This window comes from Bombus huntii, chromosome 17 (genome assembly GCF_024542735.1).
Source record: "Bombus huntii isolate Logan2020A chromosome 17, iyBomHunt1.1, whole genome shotgun sequence".
Lineage (NCBI taxonomy): Eukaryota > Metazoa > Arthropoda > Insecta > Hymenoptera > Apidae > Bombus > Bombus huntii.
Genome location: NC_066254.1, coordinates 1,985,595 through 2,008,374, shown reverse-complemented (window position 1 = coordinate 2,008,374; position 22,780 = coordinate 1,985,595). Strand labels below are relative to the sequence as shown.

The 22,780-nt window shown below is 32.7% G+C and overlaps 1 protein-coding gene and 1 non-coding gene across 2 annotated transcripts in view; one reads left to right on the top strand and one right to left on the bottom strand.

Annotated features, from left to right (window-relative positions):
- Window positions 1-22,780, top strand: part of LOC126875144 (dynein beta chain, ciliary-like) — a 75,804-nt gene that overhangs the window by 29,548 nt on the left and 23,476 nt on the right. The window contains exons 12-22 of the mRNA XM_050637867.1: window positions 4-122; window positions 3,311-3,628; window positions 3,730-3,799; window positions 4,095-4,268; window positions 10,263-10,338; window positions 10,676-10,828; window positions 10,975-11,070; window positions 11,645-11,991; window positions 16,496-16,652; window positions 19,316-19,548; window positions 21,662-21,951. Of these exons, the coding sequence (XP_050493824.1) occupies window positions 4-122; window positions 3,311-3,628; window positions 3,730-3,799; window positions 4,095-4,268; window positions 10,263-10,338; window positions 10,676-10,828; window positions 10,975-11,070; window positions 11,645-11,991; window positions 16,496-16,652; window positions 19,316-19,548; window positions 21,662-21,951 (2,033 nt within the window). The remainder of the gene's footprint in view (window positions 1-3; window positions 123-3,310; window positions 3,629-3,729; window positions 3,800-4,094; window positions 4,269-10,262; window positions 10,339-10,675; window positions 10,829-10,974; window positions 11,071-11,644; window positions 11,992-16,495; window positions 16,653-19,315; window positions 19,549-21,661; window positions 21,952-22,780) is intronic.
- On the bottom strand, window positions 7,712-7,830 carry LOC126875284 (5S ribosomal RNA). Its single transcript, XR_007693324.1, has one exon. It is a non-coding gene; the product is annotated as a 5S ribosomal RNA (ribosomal RNA).

Below are 22,780 nucleotides of genomic sequence, written 5' to 3'. Positions count from 1 at the left end.
CAGGTATAACAGAATACGAAATGAAAGCGCTCCAGTAGAATTTCAGTTAGTGGAAGACGAAGTTGAAAATATTGATAACTTGATAAATTATGGCCAAGAACATTATGATTGGAATTCGGAAGGTATAGAATTGATAATATCCCCACAATTGTACATCTCTTTTAAATTAAATTATACTTGCTCTTTAACAATTTCATACACATATAAGTTTCGTAATAATAATTATTAATATAATACTTTTATTATACTAATTTTTATTATATTGAATTTTATTATGTTATTTTAATAATTATGTTAAAATATAATTATTGTTATTTTGTATGCTACATGTGTTATCCACAGTTTGCTTTATACATACTTTGTTTGCTTAAATCATTGGATCTGCTATTACCATTTACCTTTTATCATCAAGTTGATTTCTATCGATAACAAAAGTTACAACAGAATTACCGTAGAAGTCCCTAACCTAGAAGTCCGTCTAATCGTACCTAAAATATTATATATATGTAATAACGAAAATCCTTAGGTTAGATCAGACGATCGATTCTGGAAAATCGAGTTTATTTTGGGAATAATTAAATTAAATACAATAATAGTTGATAACAAATCTACCACAAATTTTATCTGAAAGATCGGGAATCGATTTTCTAAGTCTTAAATTACCATCCTTCTCTCGTGATCTATTCTATTCAGTAAATGACTGCAGGTAAAATAAAGCAAAAGTAAAAATGTCGATTGGCGGGAGTTTGAATTCTATAGAATTTACACACATATATATAAATTGTCTAATAAAGTTATAAAACGCGTTGGGTCTTGTAAAAGCATAGTAATTTGTAGGAAATATTTCATACAAATGTTTATCCATCTGGCAAGTAACTACAGAAGGTAACTGTTGGTCGCTTAAAATATTTCGTAGAATCGGTGGAGATTAGGATTCTATTATTACGTCGCAATGTAGTGTGTAATATTAGGTTGCGCTAAAAGTTTCTTTCGTTTTATAAGGAAATAATAGATGTACAATATTTTTTGTTTTATATTATTTTATTGGATTGTGTATGATCCACTTTGTCTATTACTACAAAATGGAAAGAAACTTTTGAGACAATCTAATCTAATATCTCGGATGTATACAAAACATGTTTGTACGAGTTTCACTATGATTACATGCTACCGAGTTCTGTCGAAAGTTGTACAATTATGTATACGGATACGTATACATAACTATATATACGATGTACGATAATTTATCATCGATATAGACGATAATTTCATTTACGAGCTGACGTGGGATAATTCAAGCAATAATTCAATAAAATAATAGAAATAGAACAAAATGAATCATATATAACATTCAATAGAATAATATAAAGCCAAAAATATTATTTGCTTATAAAGCGAACGAAACTTTTGGGCAATCTAATAGTATGTCTGTATATCCAGAGTATTCCGCAAAAACGTTGTCAGTCGATTAGAGGATGGTTGCACGTGCAAAAATAAGTCGATAATGCAGGATAATAGTTTTTTGTCCGGAGCTTCATTTTCGGGGAAATCGAGTTTGATTGCTTGTCAAGTAGCTTCGGATGTGACTAATTATAAAATAAACTTTATTAGGTTCGAGTATAGATACAATTGGTGAGAAGTTATTCAACGTGTGAAAATAAGTAAAAATATATCCTGAATAAAATTTCTTTGTTTAAAGTTTCATTCTCAAGAAAATAGAGTTTGAGCATGTTAAGAATTGCTCTAGTGCAGGCGTATGATAAATCGTCAGATAAATATGATAAATCTTCTTCTCGAGAACAGAACGTGTTGTGAGAAAAATTTATTATACAATTCCTACTTAATTTCACATATAGAATAACAACTTCCTGTCGATTATTCGCTTCTGTCCAATCCGGGATTAGTCCAATTCAAATACAGTTGACAAATTTTCAAACACATTTTTCTTGAAATGAAAGGCTCGGACAAAAAGATTTTATTCTATAACCCCGATTTATTTTTGTAGAATCACTATTTACTTGATCGACTACGTTATCAGCGACACCTTGTATGTACACTATCATTCATGCATTTCAATCAATAAATATATTTCTATCGATAAGAAAAGTGACATACGGCTTTTTGGAATTTTTCTAATTTATCCAATTCGTGCATAACACGGATATGCCTGAGAGAACCCGAAAATGTTAGGTCAAGTCGATAATTTATCTCAGGAGCGATTCGGGTTCCCGTGAATTATAAAATTATAAAGGTTAGAACATGAGCGAAAAGTGATACTGAAGCGAATATAATATCTAGAAATGTTTGAGATCCCAAAAATGTCAGGAAGCCGATACTTGGGACGAATCGTGTTCTCAGAAATATTAGATAATTAGACATTGTCGGGACTCCCAAGAATCTCGGAATTCTCGCTAATTATAAGATAGTATTGGCTTCAACATGGAGCAGGAATATTTTATTATGAAATATTATTCTAAATATATCTATCACATATTTCATTATTATTTTTGCTTCATATTTTAGATTATGTAATTTTATAATTCTTGAAAAACCCGAAATTTACAGGAATTCTAACAATCTCGAATTACTAGATACTTTAGGGAGCCCAACCCAATCCCGAGCAAAATTGTTGACTCGATTCCACCCGACCCGACCCAATCCGAACCAATTCGATTCGATCCAATCCGATCCGATCCGATCCGACTCGACTCGACTCGACCCGACCAGACCAGACCCGACCCGACCCGACTCGACTCGACTCGACTCGACTCGACCCGACCCGACCCGACCCGACCCGACCCGACCCGACCCGACCCGACCCGACCCGACCCGACCCGACCCGACCCGACCCGACCCGACCCGACCCGACCCGACCCGACCCGACCCGACCCGACCCGACCCGACCCGACCCGACCCGACCCGACCCGACCCGACCCGACCCGACCCGACTCGACTCGACTCGACTCGACTCGACCCGACCAGATCCGACCTGATCCGACCCAATATTTTCAGGTTCTCACACATCTCTAATAATATTTTAAATATTATATATAACACGTATTTCGTTATTATCGTTGCTTCGTGTTCTAGACTGTACAATTTTATAATATTGGAGAACCTGAAATTCTCGGGAGTCCCGACAATCTCCAATTACGAGATACGTTCGAGACTCGACCCGACCTGTCCCGAGTATCGGGTTCCCGACATTTTCGGGTTCTCGTACATGTTTAGCGCATAGTTCAACTTTGATTAAGAAATACGCGGATGTGTTTATTGATTTCTTCAACTTACTCAAACAAATATATTTTAGAGGTTCCAGAATATATCGATAATTTGTTAAAAATTACTTGGAAATTACATGCCAGAGTGTTTCGCGCGCAAGAGAACTTGAATAATATTATGGATGAAATGTATACTTGGGCAATGATGCCAGTTATTTACCGTAAAGATGCGAGAGATGAAAATTTATTGTCAGTCGCTGATAAAGACGACAAATTTGCGGAAAGATTTGCGGAGATCGAAGCAACAGCTGAAGAACTGGAACACGTATTAAAAGAAAATTATAAACTGTTTTTCGACTTGCTCCCAGATCATGTCTACAACAAAGAAGAGCTCGAATTATTAGACGGTAACCGTTCAATAATTTTTGTATTTTACTATGGATACTGATTAATAAAACGTTTTACAAACTTTTTGAAAGCGTTATTTATTCAATGCAATTATTTGTAGCCCACACTGAAGAAGAAGAAGAAATAGAAACGGAAAAAGCAGAAGGAGGAAACGATGCTGAAGCTGCAAAGTAAAATTAGGAAACTTGAATATCATCATTTTTGTTTCATTACGCATTTTTATCGTATTTTTCGTAACAGATAACAATTAACGGAAACTCTTATTCAGTACATGTGATCATTTCTTATTTTCAGTAATAAATTTTTCGCGAATAAATGAATAAACAATTATAGAAATTAAAATACAATAATAAAAAAGGACGACCGGTAATTTAGATATAAAATAATATTTTTGTTTTAATAATTTATAATCGACAGTATTAAGAAGGACTATTGTCTTATAATTTTGTATTAATATTTCATTAGGCCGGATGAGGAAATAACTGAAGAAGCGGAAGTACCGGAAGAACAAGAGCAAGTAGAAGAAGAAGAAGAGGTTGATGAAGAAACATTAGCAATGAGACGCGAGAAATGGCAGCCTTATCTACTCTATGTTGACAACTTAATTTCCAAAGGTCTTATTCAGGCTGTCTCCACAAGGTTATTAATAATGATTGCGATGCTCGACTAAAATTTATCTTATTTTAAATTAATACTCATTATTATTTACTACTTAGAAAATCTAAGTGAAAATTTAAAATATTATTATTTATAACAGTATTTTATGGATACTTGGTTTCAACATTTTGCTTATACAATATTTCTTGTCCGGTAAGAAATATTACTCCAACAAGGAGTGATTCTACATGAAAAAATAAGTCGAAAATATGAAATAAAATTTGTGCGGTAGGTTCGTTTTATTTGAGAAACCTCAACAGGCGTCTATACAGGTCCCGATTTAACTTTGACAGCGAAATATCGCGGAAATTAAAAATTTATCGAAACAAATATTTTACACAAAAGTTATAAAGTTAGGAGAAAAACATTTGATGTTGGGTCAAGCTCGTTCGGTTTACATTTTATTTTTTTTAATAACGTACGTAATTAGGTTACGAGAACCTCCATATTGTATGACACATTCCGATTGTATGGTAAAAATCAAATACCTCTCGTTCTTATCGATTTTTCGATCTGAGCTTCTGTTTCACAAATATTTGATTTGCAGATTAATTTTCGCACGGCGAGTCGTCTAGCGGACGCCGTACAGTGGATACAGTGTCCATTCGGACCATACAAAGAAGTTGTTTTTATATATAACTGTCCATTTTAGCGTTCAAAGTCGGAAATTAATCTGGGCGCTTATCTGGATTGCTAAATTCCTAGAATTCGACTGAGGGAAGGAGAATGAATGAGCATGAGTGAGATACCGATACCCGTCACTAGAGCATGTGGATAGCAGTCAGACAATGTAACTTAATATGACACGCTTGAAGTGCATTTCCAAGAATTCGTGGGAATACCGACGGAAGCTAAAACGGATAAACAAAAGTCCGGACGCTAAAGAGGACACTATTTCATCTTCCCAAAGCACAAACGCTATCTTATCGCTCTATGGTTGAAGCAGGAAAGTAGGGATACTTCGAGACGATTATCGACGGATCTAATTAGAGCCCGTATTTGTTATTCGAGAGGTAAAGAAATCATACGTTGGCGAGACCCATAAACGAGGTTTGCGTGCAAGAGGCAATAGACTACCGAGGACAACGACAAAGTTACCATTGTACCTCTAGAACGGCGATCTGTATTCCAAATGGTGTTATCGATGTGTTAATGACTTTTGGTTAGGGTTGCTATTTATAAAATTACTAATTTAGAATAGAGGGCGTTAAAAGGCCGGATTTTTCCGCCTGAAACCTCGATACTGTAAATTGTTTTTTGGGTTAGGTACGATATCGTAAGAAAACTTCTATAAACTTAAATGTAATACATTTATTGATTATATAGGTGCCATTTTTTTCCACAAGCCTTCTGCATCTTCCACGCAACTTGAATATTCCATCCGTCCAGAACTCGTCAGGTTTTTCGGCGAGAAACTTCTCGATATGATCTTTCGTATGGACCAAATTATACCAAACCCAATATAAATTGTAACCGGATAGCACTGCGTTTGCATTTAGACTGCTTCTAATGCGTCTAAGAACGCAGTACTTGGAAGTCATCATAGAAAAACGAATGCATTGCTGTCCAGTATATTAGTATAGGTGGCTCTAACGCGTGCAACAACACCGTACGCAACGTACACACAGCATAATTTTTTTTTCTTTCTTTATTTATTTATTTGAATTTTACAATTTGTTCAGTAGGACATTTGGTAAAATATTATAGCTTAGTCGTATAATAATATAACATGTGGATGGCTATCCCCAGTGAGGTATCAACTTCGAGTTTGATTGATTTATTTCTTTATTGAGGTGAGTGTTTGTTTGTTAGGTTATGTCCTTTGTGAGATCTGTTGGGTGTCACAGCATAATGACGCGGATGGTCAGTGGAGGCTGATAGTTTCGACAGCAAGCGAGTGTCACGTAAACTTGAGGGTTGGGTGATAAAATAACTATAGTTTGTGTCGTAACACAACTATTAATTTTGTTTTAATTGAACTTTATTACAAATTCAGCAATCAAACTGGAATACATCGGTGAACCCGGATGACTACAGAAAATCTCACCGGGCATCTCCGGGCGCTATTGAAACTACTAAAAATTAGGGGAAACCCATTAGGCGAATGGCAGCTCTACCTTCGGTGAACGCCATGCAAATTACCGATATGCTTCCCGTTTTTATGCTCAGCGATTTTCTAATACTCATCACCATCCGAATGCTCGAAAAATAACAAATATTGGATTATATAAATAATAAGGAAATCTCTACAAAATCCATTACATCAGCAAAGACGAAGAAACCAAATATAAGATCCTAATCATCCTAGACTTTTAGTCACCTTGGGAATGGTCCATTTGGATTCACATATCAGCATTGGACAAATACAACGAAACAACATTTCATAGCAGTGGATGTCCCAATACATGCAATTGTCATTATTGGTTATGTGGCGGATCGGTATCAATAGGACGCCGATAGGTCGAGGCAGCAATGCGGCGCAACATCTCCCGGGCACCAATCATCCGCGGGTACCAACCGCCAACATCAGAGGGCTACGGCGACAACGAGTCTGTCTATCTCGCTAGCGGTCGAATATACGGGCGAATGATACAAATACCGCACCTAGCGAGACTCCCTCTACGCCTAAGGCAGGGATTACCGGGCATAGCCTTACTAACGAGTCCACCGGTAGTCCCGGGACGAAACGCAAAACTCTCTTTTCACCTGGCAGCGACAACCTCCGCCACAGTTACATCCACATTGGTTGCGACAGGTGCTCAATCAATATCGTTGGAGCTTACATGTTTAAGCTGGAACATTCAATGTCAAAGACAAAATCATTGGACTGCGTTCCTTCCAACTTCACTGCGGCTATTAACTGTCGAATTTGTGTAGATTTTGTCTCAAAACTTTTGTCAGGATATCTTGAATGATGACGTTCGACATATTTTTTGATGAAGTTATCGAGCTCAGTTTACGACATATTTCGCTGTCTAAGATTAAACGGATTTCTTCGTACTTAGCTATTATGTTCGGTAATACAAATCAAATGGAGGTGATTCCCCGCGTAACAATAGTCGCGTATATGGAATAACAATCTTTCATATTTTCATATTTACTTGGGAGGTAACGACAGTCGGTTGAATAGGTTTCTTCGTACTTAGGTACTTCGTTCGGTAGTACAAGCCGAATGGGGGTAACTTTCCTGCAAAGTCGAAAATATAGAATAACAATTTTTGATATTAATCTGTTATAAAATTTCAGCATATCAAGAAACGTGACCTCTTAATTTTAAGACATGTGATAATTTATTTGTACGTGTATGGGAGAATGATATAATGTATGGTAATAGTCGTGTAATATCAAAAGATTTAAGATCAAAAGTTTAAAGTAGATTATTAGAAATAGATGATTAAAAAAAAGTAAAAAGATTGGAAAAAAGAAGCCAACACCACACGGAGTTCCCAGGCGGTCACCCATCCAAGTACTATCCGTGCCCAGCGCTGCTTAACTTTCGTGATCGGACGAGAACGAGTGCACTCAACGCGGTTTGAGCGTTGGCTGAAGTAACTTTTTCTATCACTGAATATTCATTTACAAAAAATATATAAAAATATAATATTATCTATGTCATATAAATATAATATAAATTTACGTGAAGAGCAATGGTATTTGTGCACGTGCATCCAGATGTGTAAAATATTACGTAGCTTTTTAAAAATATGGGTTATAGGGTTCCATCATGTAGGTACGTGTGTACTTGAAAAATAACGGGAGTCAGGCGGACGAAATTTTATAATTGATTTTCTCGAAAACGGAGCCTTGTATCGAAAATTGCTACTCTACATTTTCGACTTACTTTTGCATGAGCTATCACCCTCTTTCGGCTTGTACCACAATTTTCAGTACACCCTGTATATATACAGGGTGGTTGGTAACTGGTTGTACAAGCGGAAAGGGGATGATTCTACGCGAAAAAAGAAGTCGAAAATATAGAATAAAAATTTTTTTTTTTTAATTTTTCCATTGAGACAACGATCTACAGTGAGATCCGTTATAACGAGACGTGATAAAGTGCACGCGTACCGAGCGAAAATTCAAAGTCGATTTTCTCAAAAACAAAGCCTCAAACGAAAAATTTTTATTCTATATTTTCGACTTCTTTTTTCGCGTAGAATCACCCCCTTCCCGCTTGTACCACCAGTTACCAACCTCCCTGTATATAACACTAGAGCGACTGATTCATTCGTTAACGCCCAGCCCAACCTTCTTATTATCCAATCGGAAGCAATGTCCATTGCCCTCACTTTCCTAACTAAAATTTTCATCAACAAATCCGATGGTCCCGTGTGCCAAACACACCCATCACTAGCTTTCCTCCGATACAGCATCGTCTCTGAACTTCACTTATTCTTCATCGTTAGAATAGTCAACACATCTTTACCAGGTTTCTACCCTTAGATCAATCACTTACTTAACTTGTACATACGCATCAGCGTAATTAGCTTCTATATAAAGTTGTTGGAATAAACTGTAATTTATACGTGTTAATTCAGTGTAAACTCGATTGAACCACCCCCTATTATCCTAACAGAAATAAGGGGATCGATCAGTTCGTGGCGTCGATTATCTAATCGTAACGGGAATTTACGACTCCCGTTGACGTACCCCGCGAATGGTCGAAGAAACAATTTTTTTAAAGGATGCTCACATCCTATGCATTGCTAAAGTGGGGCGCGTGAAATTCTTTTTCAAAGTTCAACTCTTACGTATAATATATGAAAAAGAGATACGTTTTCTTCTCAAAGAATAAGCGCTAAAACTGGAGATATGAAATTTGATAGACGAACTTCTCATTAAAAGTAGGCAGACGTTTCAACGTTTTTCGAAATTCAACTTTCGTGGGAATAAAAAGAAGAAATAGGTTTTTTTCCTCAAAAGATAAGCGTATTTGCACATCCACTTCAGCTGGAGATTTGGCGAACAAATTCCCCATTAAAAATAAAATAAAAAAATAAAAAAAAACGCGTTTGAGGGTTTTTTGAAAATCACCTCCTAAAAGGTGTTCGAATAGATGGCAGTGAACAGAAATTTAAATATTGTGCGGGCGAAGCCACAGGCGGACAGCCATAATATAAGGAGCTGAATCTAGGCCCATATGACGAAACCGCACGGTTACAGAAAATATCAAACGTACTCAAAACAAATAGAAAGATAGGAATAGGAGACAACAACTTAAACGCACAAGACAAAGCACACATAAAAAGACTTCTTTTATTTTTCAATGACCAACGCGACGATATAGAGTTTGCTTACGAACCAATACAGAGTTTAAGTGAAGAAGAGATAGGACAAATACTAAAAGAAAATCATGACTTGATAGGACATCCCGGAATACAAAAGACGTACGACAGAATCAGAGGATAAATATAATATCCCACATCTAATGGACAGAATAAAAACCAGAATACGTGCATGAACATTTTGTTTCATTATTTGTTCTTCTTTACGTTATGGGATAAACGTAAACATAAGTAGTAGATATATTTGTTTATAACGAAATACAATAGTACTGGTATCAGACAATTTTTTAAAGTCAATTCTCTGAAAAACGAAATTTTAAACGAATTTGATATTGTTTCCAACATATATGTACTATTTAATTCCCACCAACAATGAACTAAATTAAAAATTGTTAAGTATTATAGAAATAAATATTATTATGAATCAACAGAATTATAGAGCGCAAAATATTTTGCGTCTGGATAACAGCTTTAATTTTACGAGTTTCTACATTTTTAAATTCAGATTTCCACCATGAAAAACATTATTTCCATTTTACTACCTAATAATTCAGATATTGAAAAATAAACGTTTTATAACATTTAATATTCATCTAAATGTGGCTACTCTTTTAAGTCTTTGCAACATTAAAACAACACTTTATGCAACGTTTGATAAGAATTAAACAATCATTTATTATTATTTTCGCAGTATTTGTTACATTCTCGACGAAACTGATCCCGAAGGCGAAATATTTCCTTCGTTTGAGATTCAGATGTGTTTGGAGGTGAGTATTTCTGCAGATGTGACTATGTCGAACTATTTAAAAACACTCGATTTTTTTTAACTATATATCTTTACCTTTTAAGTGAAAAAAAGGTTTAAAAGGACATGAAATCTAGACACGACCTTAATATGTTACTAACATAAATTAAGTATCACTTTTATATACGTCTAATCAACATACAATTAATAAATATTAAAAACTTTTACAATACTAAATTATATGTTACAATTTTCTATCTTTATAAATACGTAAAATTCTTATTGTTAAATGAAGCACGTGCATGTACCTAATGCAACAATTGTTTAATCATTCTCTCTGCTGGTTTATATGTTGATAGAACCCTAGTATTGTTTTCCGACCGCCAGTGGAATTAGATGATCCGGAAGGTTTCTATGCTTTCTTCGAGTCACTTCTACTTGAAATGATGAAAATGGGCACCCTCATACCACGCGTCGATCCTGAGTTGCATGAAGGTCGAGAAAATTACGCGGTATGTTATTTATCACTGATATTTCTAACTAGTATATTGACAATTGTTTTTACAATTTTTAATAGAACAATTTTTGATAAAACATTAATAGTCGACTAATTTTTCCTTCCATACAAACTATATTAATTGTATTTTCATCGTCGAAGCTCGATGTTGCTGAAGAGGAAGGTATCGTGTTTATGTTGGAAGAAACTTGCAATCGAGCAAAACTGGCCTTAATAGAAGTGAAAGGACATGTATATGTAATTATCTGAACTTGAATTTAACATTTTCATAAAAATTACCGTATTTCTCATTTCTCTTATTTCAACCATTGAAATGCAATTTATTTATTTAAGAAGCCAGACCGGATGAATATATTTTAATTATTTCTTGTATTCTAATCTTATATTTTCTGAGATATCACTGTGATGTTGAGTTTTTGTAAATTTTTGAATTCAAGACAGGTTATTCTTGACGAATTCTCGTTTCGTTTTGGGTTTCAAGGTCAACTGAAGGTCAGCTTATTCTAGCTTGTTGAATTGGTCTTTTTAGCCGCTACAACGGAGTATCTAAAAAATATGATGTTAAAAATAATCGTTAAAAAAAACAAAGTTAACTTGATATCTCAGAAAACATAAAGCATCAAAAAATCGAAATATATTTATTCAATCGGTCTTCTCAAGTACAACAAGTTTCACTTCAAACATTTTTTGCTAAAGTCAATAAATAACGAGCTATTCTAAGTGATAGTATTCACTGATCCACCCTGTATATTCTGACATAACCTCAAATAATTAATGACAAGGAATTACTGGTACAAATTATTATCCACAGATATACGAAATCTACTCGTGGCTGTGGACAGACGATAAACAGGAATATTTATCCTATTTTTTGAGATTTTCTCAATACGTAAGTCCCGAGCAAAGGGAAATGATCGAACATCATCCAGAGTTTATCCCAGATAACCTGAAAGAGAAGAAACCAGATTTAGCGGACTTCAAGCGGGAAATAGATTATTTTATGTCTCTGTACAACCAGTGCGATCAATTGCAAAATGAGCAAATCTTTTGTCGATGGTTGAAACTTGACATAAAACCTTTCAAGCAGACGCTCTTGAACATAATTTGCAAATGGGCTAACGTGCTGAAGGAGTATCTGGTCAATCGAATAACCACACAGTAATTAAATTTTTAAAATTTCTATTAAATTTAACCTTCATTTGATATTGCAAGATTTTTACGGTTAAAATTCTTCTGATCGATACTTTTCGAGGTTATGTTATTTCGAGAAAGTATGTTGATATTTTATCAGAATTATTATTGAGAACTTATATTTATATTTATATTATATTTATGAGCATTTATACGATATTATAGAATTAATCTAGCGAGATACAGATTTGAAAGTACAGAAAAAAAGTGAGTACAGTGTCTTTTAAGAGTTTCATAGACGCTTTTGTGCATTTATTGATTGATCCGAAAAACTCAACTGGATCAGCAATATTATTCAGATAATTCCAGATTCTGGTGATATGACGATAAATGGGGTTGATAAATCTGAGATATTAAAAAATTCTACACGGCAAACGGGAGTGTTGCGAAAATGACGTATTCCTTCATTGAAATTAATTAGTCGAAATAAGGAGGACTAGTCTACTAAGTTATTTTACTTAAGTTACTAAGTTACTAGTCTACTAAGTTAAAAAGAAATGAAATATCAACTAACTTTCTCTAGTCCTTGCGTGTTAGAATGTTGAGTCTATAGAGTACGTAGCATTGTAGTTTTGACCAAAATGATAAGTAAGAAAGCGATAGGGACCGTGTTACAAAATGTAGGAGTTTGGGGTGTGATCTTTCAATAAGTTGAAGACATGTTCTTAAGAGAAGTCTAAGGAACATGATATAGAAGGTAGGAATTTTTGTTGTGATCTTTCAATAAGCTGTGCATATCGACTGAAGAGAAGCCTAAGGAACATCATATAAGACGTAGGAATTTTTGTTATAATCTTGCAATAAGCTGAAGATAATATCAGCAAATATGCTGAAGAAAAGCCTAAGGAACGTGATACAAAATGTAGGAATCTGAGGTGTGATCTTTCAATAAGCTGAAGATATTTGCTGAAGAGAAGCCTATGGAACATGATACAAAACGTGGGAATTTTTGTTATAATCTTTCAATAAGTTGAAGACATTTTCTGAAGAGAAGCTTAAGAAACATGATATAGAAGGTAGGATTTTTTGTTGTGATCTCTCAATAAGCTGTGCATATCGACTGAAGAGAAGCCTAAGGAACATCATATAAGACGTAGGAATTTTTGTTATAATCTTTCAGTAAACTGAAGATAATATCAGCAAAAACAGCAAAATGTGCTGAAGAGAAGCCTAAGGAACATTGTACAAAACGTAGAAATCTATGTTGTGATCTTTTAATAAGCTCTGCATACTGACTGAAGATAAGCCTATGGAATATAATACAAAACATAGGTATCTATGTTGTAATCTTTCAATAAGTTTTGCATATTGACTGAAGAGAAGCCTATGGAACATGGTACAAAACGTGGAATTGTTGTTATAATCTTTCAATAAGTTGAAGACATTTTCTGAAGAGAAGCCTAAGGAACATGATATAGAAGGTAGGAATTTTTGTTGTGATCTTTCAATAAGCTGTGCATATCGACTGAAGAGAAGCCTAAGGAACATCATATAAAACGTAGGAATTTATGTTATAATCTTGCAATAAGCTGAAGATAATATCAGCAAATATGCTGAAGGGAAGCCTAAGGAACGTGATACAAAATGTAGGAATCTGAGGTGTGATCTTTCAATAAGCTGAAGATATTTGCTGAAGAGAAGCCTATGGAACATTGTACAAAACGTAGAAATCTATGTTGTGATCTTTCAATAAGCTGAAGATATTTACTGAAGAGAAGCCTATGGAGCATGATACAAAACAAAGAAATTTTTGTTAGAATCTTTCAATAAACTGAAGATATTTGCCGAAGAGAAGCTTATGGGACATGATACAAAAAGTAGAAATCTATGTTGTGATCTTTCAACAAACTCTGCATATTGACTAACGAGAAGCCTGTGGAATATAATACAAAACATAGGTATCTATGTTGTAATCTTTCAATAAGCTGAAGATATTTACTGAAGAGAAGCCTATGGAGCATGATACAAAACGAAGAAATCTTTGTTAGAATCTTTCAATAAGCTGAAGATATTTACTGAAGAGAAGCCTAAGGAACATAATACAAAACGTAGGAATCTGTGTTGTGATCTTTCAATAAGAACATTATCATGCAGTAATCAAATTCTTCTCGTTTAAAATTACAGTTTTAAACATCATTTAAAACTGTTGCAATCGAAGTTGTTCTAATCGATACTTTTCCATGCTGTTCCGGAAAAGAATTGCGACATTTTATTAGATTTACGATTGTTTACTAGGAAACTAATGAAGCACTGGTATTCTACGTATGTTTAATGACTCGTGACATTAATGCAATTAGTTTTGATCAGGAGTATCAATACTAAACACTTCTGACGAAATGTTTTCTCCAATACCGTATAATTTAATCCACGTCTAATGAGAAATATCTATTTTGAGCCATTTTGATACCACTAACATTCCGGCTACGATTTTCCAGAAATTATTTTACTTTGCAATTTCAGTTGGACGCATAAGCAAGTGAAACATAAATCTGAATGGCATATTTGCATTCGTGACGCGAATAAACTGCACAAGTTTTATATACGAAAGATTATTTTGGCCAGCTCGAAAGTTATTATGCCATGCTATTATTTTTACATTAAAGAATCATTAAGCTATCGTCTAAATATAATATCGCGCTGTATAGTATGCAAATCTCGTTTAAGCAGGATTGTCATTAGTAAAAAAAATAGTCGTACAGAATAGAGCATAATATTTATATTGAACAAATAATGATTAGTATTTAAAGGATATAAGAAGAATTATCCATTAGAATATTTTATTTTATTTTTGGAAATGAACTAACTGATCCAACAGCAAAAATTGCATCCACTGAAGAACCATGTCAGCTTCCCATATGCAGCACGTCATTTCACATTGTAAAATATATCGAAAAAATATGCGAACAAAACTAAGACGCGTTACTGGAAAATTGCGATATAAATTCACTCCACAAATTAATCCCTAGTTTCTCTGATTTGAAGATAAATCAAGAATTTAGTCGTAAAGAACAAACTGCAATAACTAACATGGAACACTGCAAATATAACTCACATAATAAAGGAAAAGAGCATAGTGTCGACAATAATCTTAAGAATATGCTGGCATGGATGCCTTTTCAACAAAAGATTATCAACTTCTGTAAAGAAATTAAGATATTAGACAGAATTTGATAAGCCAGCGAATATAAAAATAATCGCTAATGATCTTCACTGTCGATACAAGTTTAAATAAAATCAATAATATTAACAATAATAATATTTTATTTTACTAGGATTAATATTATTGAATAATATATTCTTAAATGTAATTTATTTTCTTCTCTATTCCCCACTTCATTCGTTTGAGAATATTAACATATCGGTATAATGTTAAGAAGAATGTTCCTTTAACAGCCTACTCTTCGTGTACTCTTCCCATTGGACGTTTCGAATGCAATTAAATATTATTGAGACATCCGAGTAATCTATAAAAGGGAGTTCTATGAATGCGAATCACATGTTGACCTCTAACTGCAAATAGAGCCGATTTCTCTGAAACCACAATCCTAACGTTCGCTGTTGGCACTAATCCTGTATATTTGTGCAACTGAATAGTAAACTGAGTATTTGGCTCGGAATCACTATTCCGGGAAACTATCAAAGTACCTATTGCGCGCGCAACCAATGTAAACATTTCAAGCGAAACTGATCATTTATCTATTACTGGAATAATACGTTGACTTGATATAATTTTAGGCTCGCCTATTGTCCTTTCATTTGATGCTTAATGTATTGCTCCATTAAACAACTTTTAACGTAATAACAACATTTACATGCACTGTTGAAAATTTTCTAATTCTTGTAGAGACTTAGTTATAGAATACATCAGAAACTTGTCATCGATATTCGCTCTCTAAACGAACAACGTTGCCACATTGGAATTAGGTTGGGGTTAGGTTGCAGAAGCATATTTCACTTCCGCGCGTAATTATGAATTTTTATCTTTCTTATTCGTTCATTTTCATAGGATATGATAGGTAGACACTGTTTTTATTGCATCTATAATAATTAGTATCATGATATATAATGATGTATTGGGTTTCCCGGAAAGTTCGTTTCGATTTTTCGAAAGTTCTTCGCCGAAAAGCCTAAAAGGTTATGGAATGATGGAATATTCAAGTTGCCTGAAAGATGGAGAAAGTTTGTGGAACAAATGACACCTATATAATTCAGTAAATGTAAATTGAATCGAAATGTGAATCGGAACGAACTTTCCGGGCTACCCAATATGATAATTCTATATTATACAGATTCTCTACGTACATATCTACGTACATATCTACGTACATACTCTATAGATCTATAAATCTGTAAATGTTCTATATATATAGAATTACTATACACACATAACCTTTTTTTTTCGTTCGATATAAAATGTCAGAGAACAAAAAACTACTTTAACGATTGAAATTTCGCTTCTCGTTCATTTTAGATTGGAGAATTTAGCAGAATTTTTGAAAGCAGCAATGGAAAATTTCTCGCGTCCTATACACGAAGATGACTATGACGCACTTCTAGAAACTATATACTATTTAAAGGAAGTCAGGGATCGTCAATACGAGATCGAAGACATGTTTGATCCAATTAAGGTAATACTCGTAACAAAAATTTCCATAATAAATAATAAATATAGAGCATTAGAACCTTCATTATTCGAACTAATCAAAGGCACACGCTGTTGAAGTAATCAAATAATTTTGTTGAGATTACGGAAGCGTGTAGCGAACCGATAAACTAAGAAACCATTTTGGGGAAAATCGCGAAAAAGAAACAAAAGTGTTTTCGTTCTTTTACTTTTTTATTTCCACTTACTTGTTTGTCTTATCGTCTCTTTAAATCTTTAAGTGCTTTATTTAATTTTGAAAATGTGCACTTGCATGCGAAATTATTTTTAGACGATGACGAGTATACTTGACAAAAGCGGAGAAAGTGCACTGGCATGAAAATAAATTGAAATAAATTACAACTATGATAACGAAACTATCACATGACAATTACTAAAATTACACATTTTTCTAGTTCCGTTTCTTTGAGAAATCCATTGTTTGTTTACAGATTCGTTAATATTATTTAAATTAATTATAATGTATTATTCCATATTATTTAATATATTAATATTTGATATATTATTTAAATTAATTATAAATAATATATAATTTAATATATAAATTGAATTTGAAGTCAGGTTAATTCGTAAACAATACAGATGATCAATATTTGACATTAAAAATATCTTTATACCAAATAATCAAATATTTGGAAAAATCAGAAATGAAAGAATTTAATTTGTTTTTAAGGAAGAGAATGGTATTCTTTAAAACAAAGAGCCACACCTAATGCCATCGCATAAATATTTATATTATTTTATTGAATTATGTATGATCCATCTTCTTCTATTACTACAAAATGCACGATACATAATGCAATAAAATAATATGATCCAAAAAATGTTGTGCACTCCATTATTTCCTTATAGAACGAAAACATCTTTTGGGACAACCTAATACAACGTTCCATATATCAGTCGATTCATTGAAAATCATTTCACATTAGCTGTATTCGTTGCCGCTAGGCCGCTGGATATAATAGTCTATCCTAACTTATATAACCTAACCTACAACCTACCGATTTTCCTTTTTTATTTATACTTATATATTTATATACTTATATACATATATACATATGTATATATGTATAGTATTTATATAATATATAAAAAATGATTACCTGATCGATGAGTAATCGTAACTTAAATGTAATTAAATTTTTTTGCAAATATTTTGGAAATTAAGTGGGGTGGAAAGTTACGTGAATGTACAGTAAGAAAATACTTAGAATGTTGATCTTGGCTACATATTATGTGTATATAGTCATTGAAATCGATATCCTCTATTTTGCATATAATTACAACAATTAATATTAAATAACAAAAACCCCTAAAAAGTTCAACAACTGCTAATGTGCGAACATACAGTTTACCATCTTCCATAAATTGTGTGTTAATACCGAGAAACGATCTGCCCGTGTAAGTTGCTGCATCCACCTTCAAGCATATTAATTTGCCTTTTATTTTCTCTATAATTTTTCTCCTTACTTCAATTGCCTGCTCAATAAGAGCATCACGCACTTTATGTGAATTTATCTTTTCTTTTTGGAAATTTATTATCTGAATTATATTTCTAAACCCGTCGTTATCTATCGGGGAGAGTGGCCTATCATGTATTGTGATTAATCTGACGCATGCCTCCACTACATCTCGTTTTACTTTTTTGTAACCTGTCTTATCGACATCATCAAAATGACTTAACCTGCATCTTGTGTTGTGTCTTTCTTTTTGTAACATTACGGTTGTAAATTCATTTAAATGGGAAACTTCCAAATGTTTTTGCAGATTTGTCGAATGATCCTACAAATTTATATTTTTAAAATTAAAATTAAGGTTAGAATTAAAATTAATATTAATATTAATATTAAAATTAAAATTAAAGTTATAGTAAAAGAATGTATAGTTAAGGTAAAAAAGAGATAGATCACACTGAGATCTCGAAAACGCCTCCATCTAGACAAATCTGGTGGTCATCATACGACGTTCTGCCTCAAACAGAATAAGTTTTATTTGAAACGCTTCTTCCAATAACGTATAGTTTAAGAGCAATTTGTTGCTCCTAATCGCCTAGGAGATCGATTGAGATAGGACACCCTGTATTTAAGATTGCTTATTCACGCTGTATACCAATTTTTCAAATCGGACATTTACAAATCGGAAATTTTTACTATGACAATCGCGATAGTAATATCTCATTACAATGCATAAACGAAATTTCAGAAACAATGTATACAATGCACATAATATATTTACACATACAAATCACAAATTATCATAATATTTTATCATAAATTATGTGGCAAAATTTGAACACTTTCGTCAGCTACTATATATATTGTATCAAGATACAATACATGAATGACAAACACAATTTTAGACAATTAATTACGTAGTCTGAATGAATTGTATTGTAGTATCTGTGGTTTATATTATTATACTTTCGAAGATTACAGACAAAGATGAACTGATATATGATATCAATAATATTATTTAATAGGAATATCATTCCAAACATGCTGATGTATAATACTCTGTCGGTTTGCTCACGAAACACTCTGTGATTGGGGTTAGGTTGGGATTAGCTCTGTGACTAAATACTGTCTCGTTGTATACATTCTGGAATTAAATTAATCAAATATTTTTCAGAAAACAATAGAATTGCTACAAGGCTACAACGTGTATTTAGATGAGAAAATTTTTAATTGGCTCGTAGAATTGCCCGTTAATTGGGAAACATTGAAAAAGATGGCTGCTCAAGTGAAACATATCGTCCAGCCTTTAATGACTCGTCAAATCGATCTTTTGAAGAAAAGGCTAAGCTATTATGATTTTAAACAACACCGTTTCCTGAACGAATTCCATGAACAAGATGTTTTCAAGTAAGCTAAAAATAGTATTGAAAGTATTTTTATAAAATAATTTTATAAAATTTTTCATTTTATCTAAAAGTTACTTCTAATTTATTTTTCGGATATTACTCCAAATGGCACCGGTGGCCAAACAGGTCGAAATTTTGTGGGTATTATTTGCATGAAACAATAGACTTAAGATGTAAAATCTTAGGTTTGGGAGATCATGCGTTTCGAAAATCCCTATACATACAGGATGCGGTCGAATAATATCTACACGTACATATATTTATTTCTCAGCCATATATCACATTGTTATACTAATTGTCAAACATTGCGTTTAATAGTAGTGAAGATCTATCATATAAGGACCTGTATCTTCCAAACGCATGACCTCCCGAAACTGATTTTTTAAGTTTTAGATCTACCATTTGATGCTATGATATCCATCAAATTTTTCGTCTTTACCGACCATCGCTATCTTTAATGTACAGCCTATTTTTCATATTATTTTACAATTCTTTTTACATTTTCTACCATTGGCATTAAAATATTATTCTTAAAAATTTATTGAAATATTCCTTTAGACAGTTATTCAATTGTTTTAATATACAGAGTATCCTATGCAATTAAAACAAACTCTATGTTCAAAACGCTCAGAGATAAACAAAAGTCCTATACGCTAAAATCAAATGATATCATGTGTTATTTTAAAAATAATGTTATATATTTTTACCTTTATATATTGATATGTGTGAAAAACGTAATTCTATCTTTTCTTTTAAATAGAACTTAATAGTTTTGACTATCATAGTCTTGTGACATTCTTATCTACTCGTCTGTAATTCTCGTGTAAGTAGAATGCGGATTTTTATGCATTTATGAGAAATTTGAAGATTCCTGAAGAAGTGTCCTGAACGCATATATATATGCAATATGCAAAGATATATAAAATATCCCCAGTACAGCGCTCGTTATAATATTTAATATGTGAAAAATAATATTTAATATATAATATTTAATATATAAAATATATAATATTTAATATGTTTAAAATATATATTTTATATATATAAAAAATATATTTAATATATAATATTTAATATGTTTTCTACCTAGGTTCCATTTTTTTAATTATCTGCACAAAAAAACTGAATTTCTATAAATATCCGCAATTTACTCATGAATATACATATTCAGATATATTACATGGCTACGAATTTGCTTATCTATGTGGCCATACTTGAATTAATTTTAAATTATTTCTAATTCTGGACACATGCATGACAGAGTGAGACACGACACTGAAACAGATATGTGGTTATATATTTACCTACACATATTATATGTATACCTGAACACTATCGTACAACTTGTTTACAACAGTCACATGAGTCACCCTGTTTTCTATATATACAGGGTGGTGGTAACTGGTGGTACAAGCGGAAAGGGGGTGATTCTACGCGAAAAAAGAAGTCGAAAACGTAGAATAAAAATTTTTCGTTTAAGACTTTGTTTTCGAGAAAATCGACTTTGAATTTTCGCTCGGTACGCGTGCGGTACGTTATAACAGATCTCACTGTAGATCGTTATCTCGATGGAAAAATTAAAAAAAAAATTAAAAAAGAATTTATTCTATATTTTCGACTTCCTTTTTCGCGTAGAATCACCCCCTTTCCGCTTGTACCACCAGTTACCAACCACCCTGTATATTGGTATCAACCGCAATGCTATGAAGTTAAAGCTATTTCAGCAAAACCTACTACTAAAAGCTATGATTTCATTTAAAAAAGCGGATGAAACCCAATGAATTTCAAATAACCTTCAAAGTAACGTGAAACAAAAAATTTGATTATTCCATCATATTTGCTATCTTAAGTAGTACAACTTTTGTCTTGAATACTTCATCATACTTTCAATAATAACAGAAGTGTTTAAATGTTTTATTTTGTTTTGTACTATATCTTTTAATTATCTACGTAAACGTAATAACCTCTATACGAAATAGAAAAACATGTCGATAATATAGGAATCTTGTTAATACCAAACGTAATGTGCTACACATGATAAATTTATAAAAGTCTCGAATACTTTCCTAAATGTTATGATTTAGTGTGACACAGCTGAGTAATTGTATTTACAGCCCAGATTGTGAAAATCATTATGAAAAACTAAACGAAATACATGAAGAGGTGTTAAAATTCCTGAGCGAAGAAAAAGATCTACGTGATCAAATTGTCATTTTTGAACAGGAATTGCCTGAATTTAAAATGACGAAACAGATACAAAAGGAGATGCAGTTTTTGAAAACTTTATGGGATTATGTGAATGTCATTACAACTTCTTTGAACGAGTGGAAGAAAACCACGTGGAAGAAACTAGATGTCGAATGGATGGATCAAGAATGCAAAAAAATTCTCAGAGAATTAAGACGTAAGGAGAAGCACTTTTCTTTTACTTACATCTTTCTCGGTAATAAAAAATTATCAAATTTAATTTAAGCTTTAGGCTTTTTTATATGAATTTTTCTGACAGCAATATTTTTATTCGACATCAAAAATTTTTTTATAATAATATATAGTGGCCAAAAATACGTATTTGTACATTTGCATTTGTATATTAATTAATTAGATCCAACTATATCAAATTTTGTATTATTCAGTAGTAGCTTCATATTATTTCCAAAATTTGATACTATGCAAATAAAATTTAGCTCCTATCTATATATATTCTTATTTAGTCCGGAATTAGCCAAATTTAAATATACTCGTCAAATTTTCGAACTCGATTTTCGCGAAAACGCAGCGTCGTGTTAACAAATTTTATTCTATATATTTTCGCCTTACTTTTTCTCGTAAAATCACAGCGTACTTCATTGTACTCCCACGTATGGACCACCCTGTATAATATTCTCTTTGTTCGTATAACATTAATTTGAAAATCAGCAATAGGAATTTACAGTGTATAGGGTATACATAAAAGTTCGGAGAAACTTTAAAAACATATAATACTCATTAAAATAAACAAAAAATGTTAATAAACACGAGTCCAAAAACTAGTAATTTCGGAATTATGAAATGTTTTTGTCAGTAAGGCATTACCTCTACATAGAGTTGCCATTTATAAAATCACTAATCTGGTATAAATACAATTAAAATTCTAAACTTTTCCCCCTGAACCCCGAACACTTCTAACTACTGAGTACGATATCCTAAGATAAATACAAAACGTTTGTGAATTCTAGATTGTAATTGGATAGCAC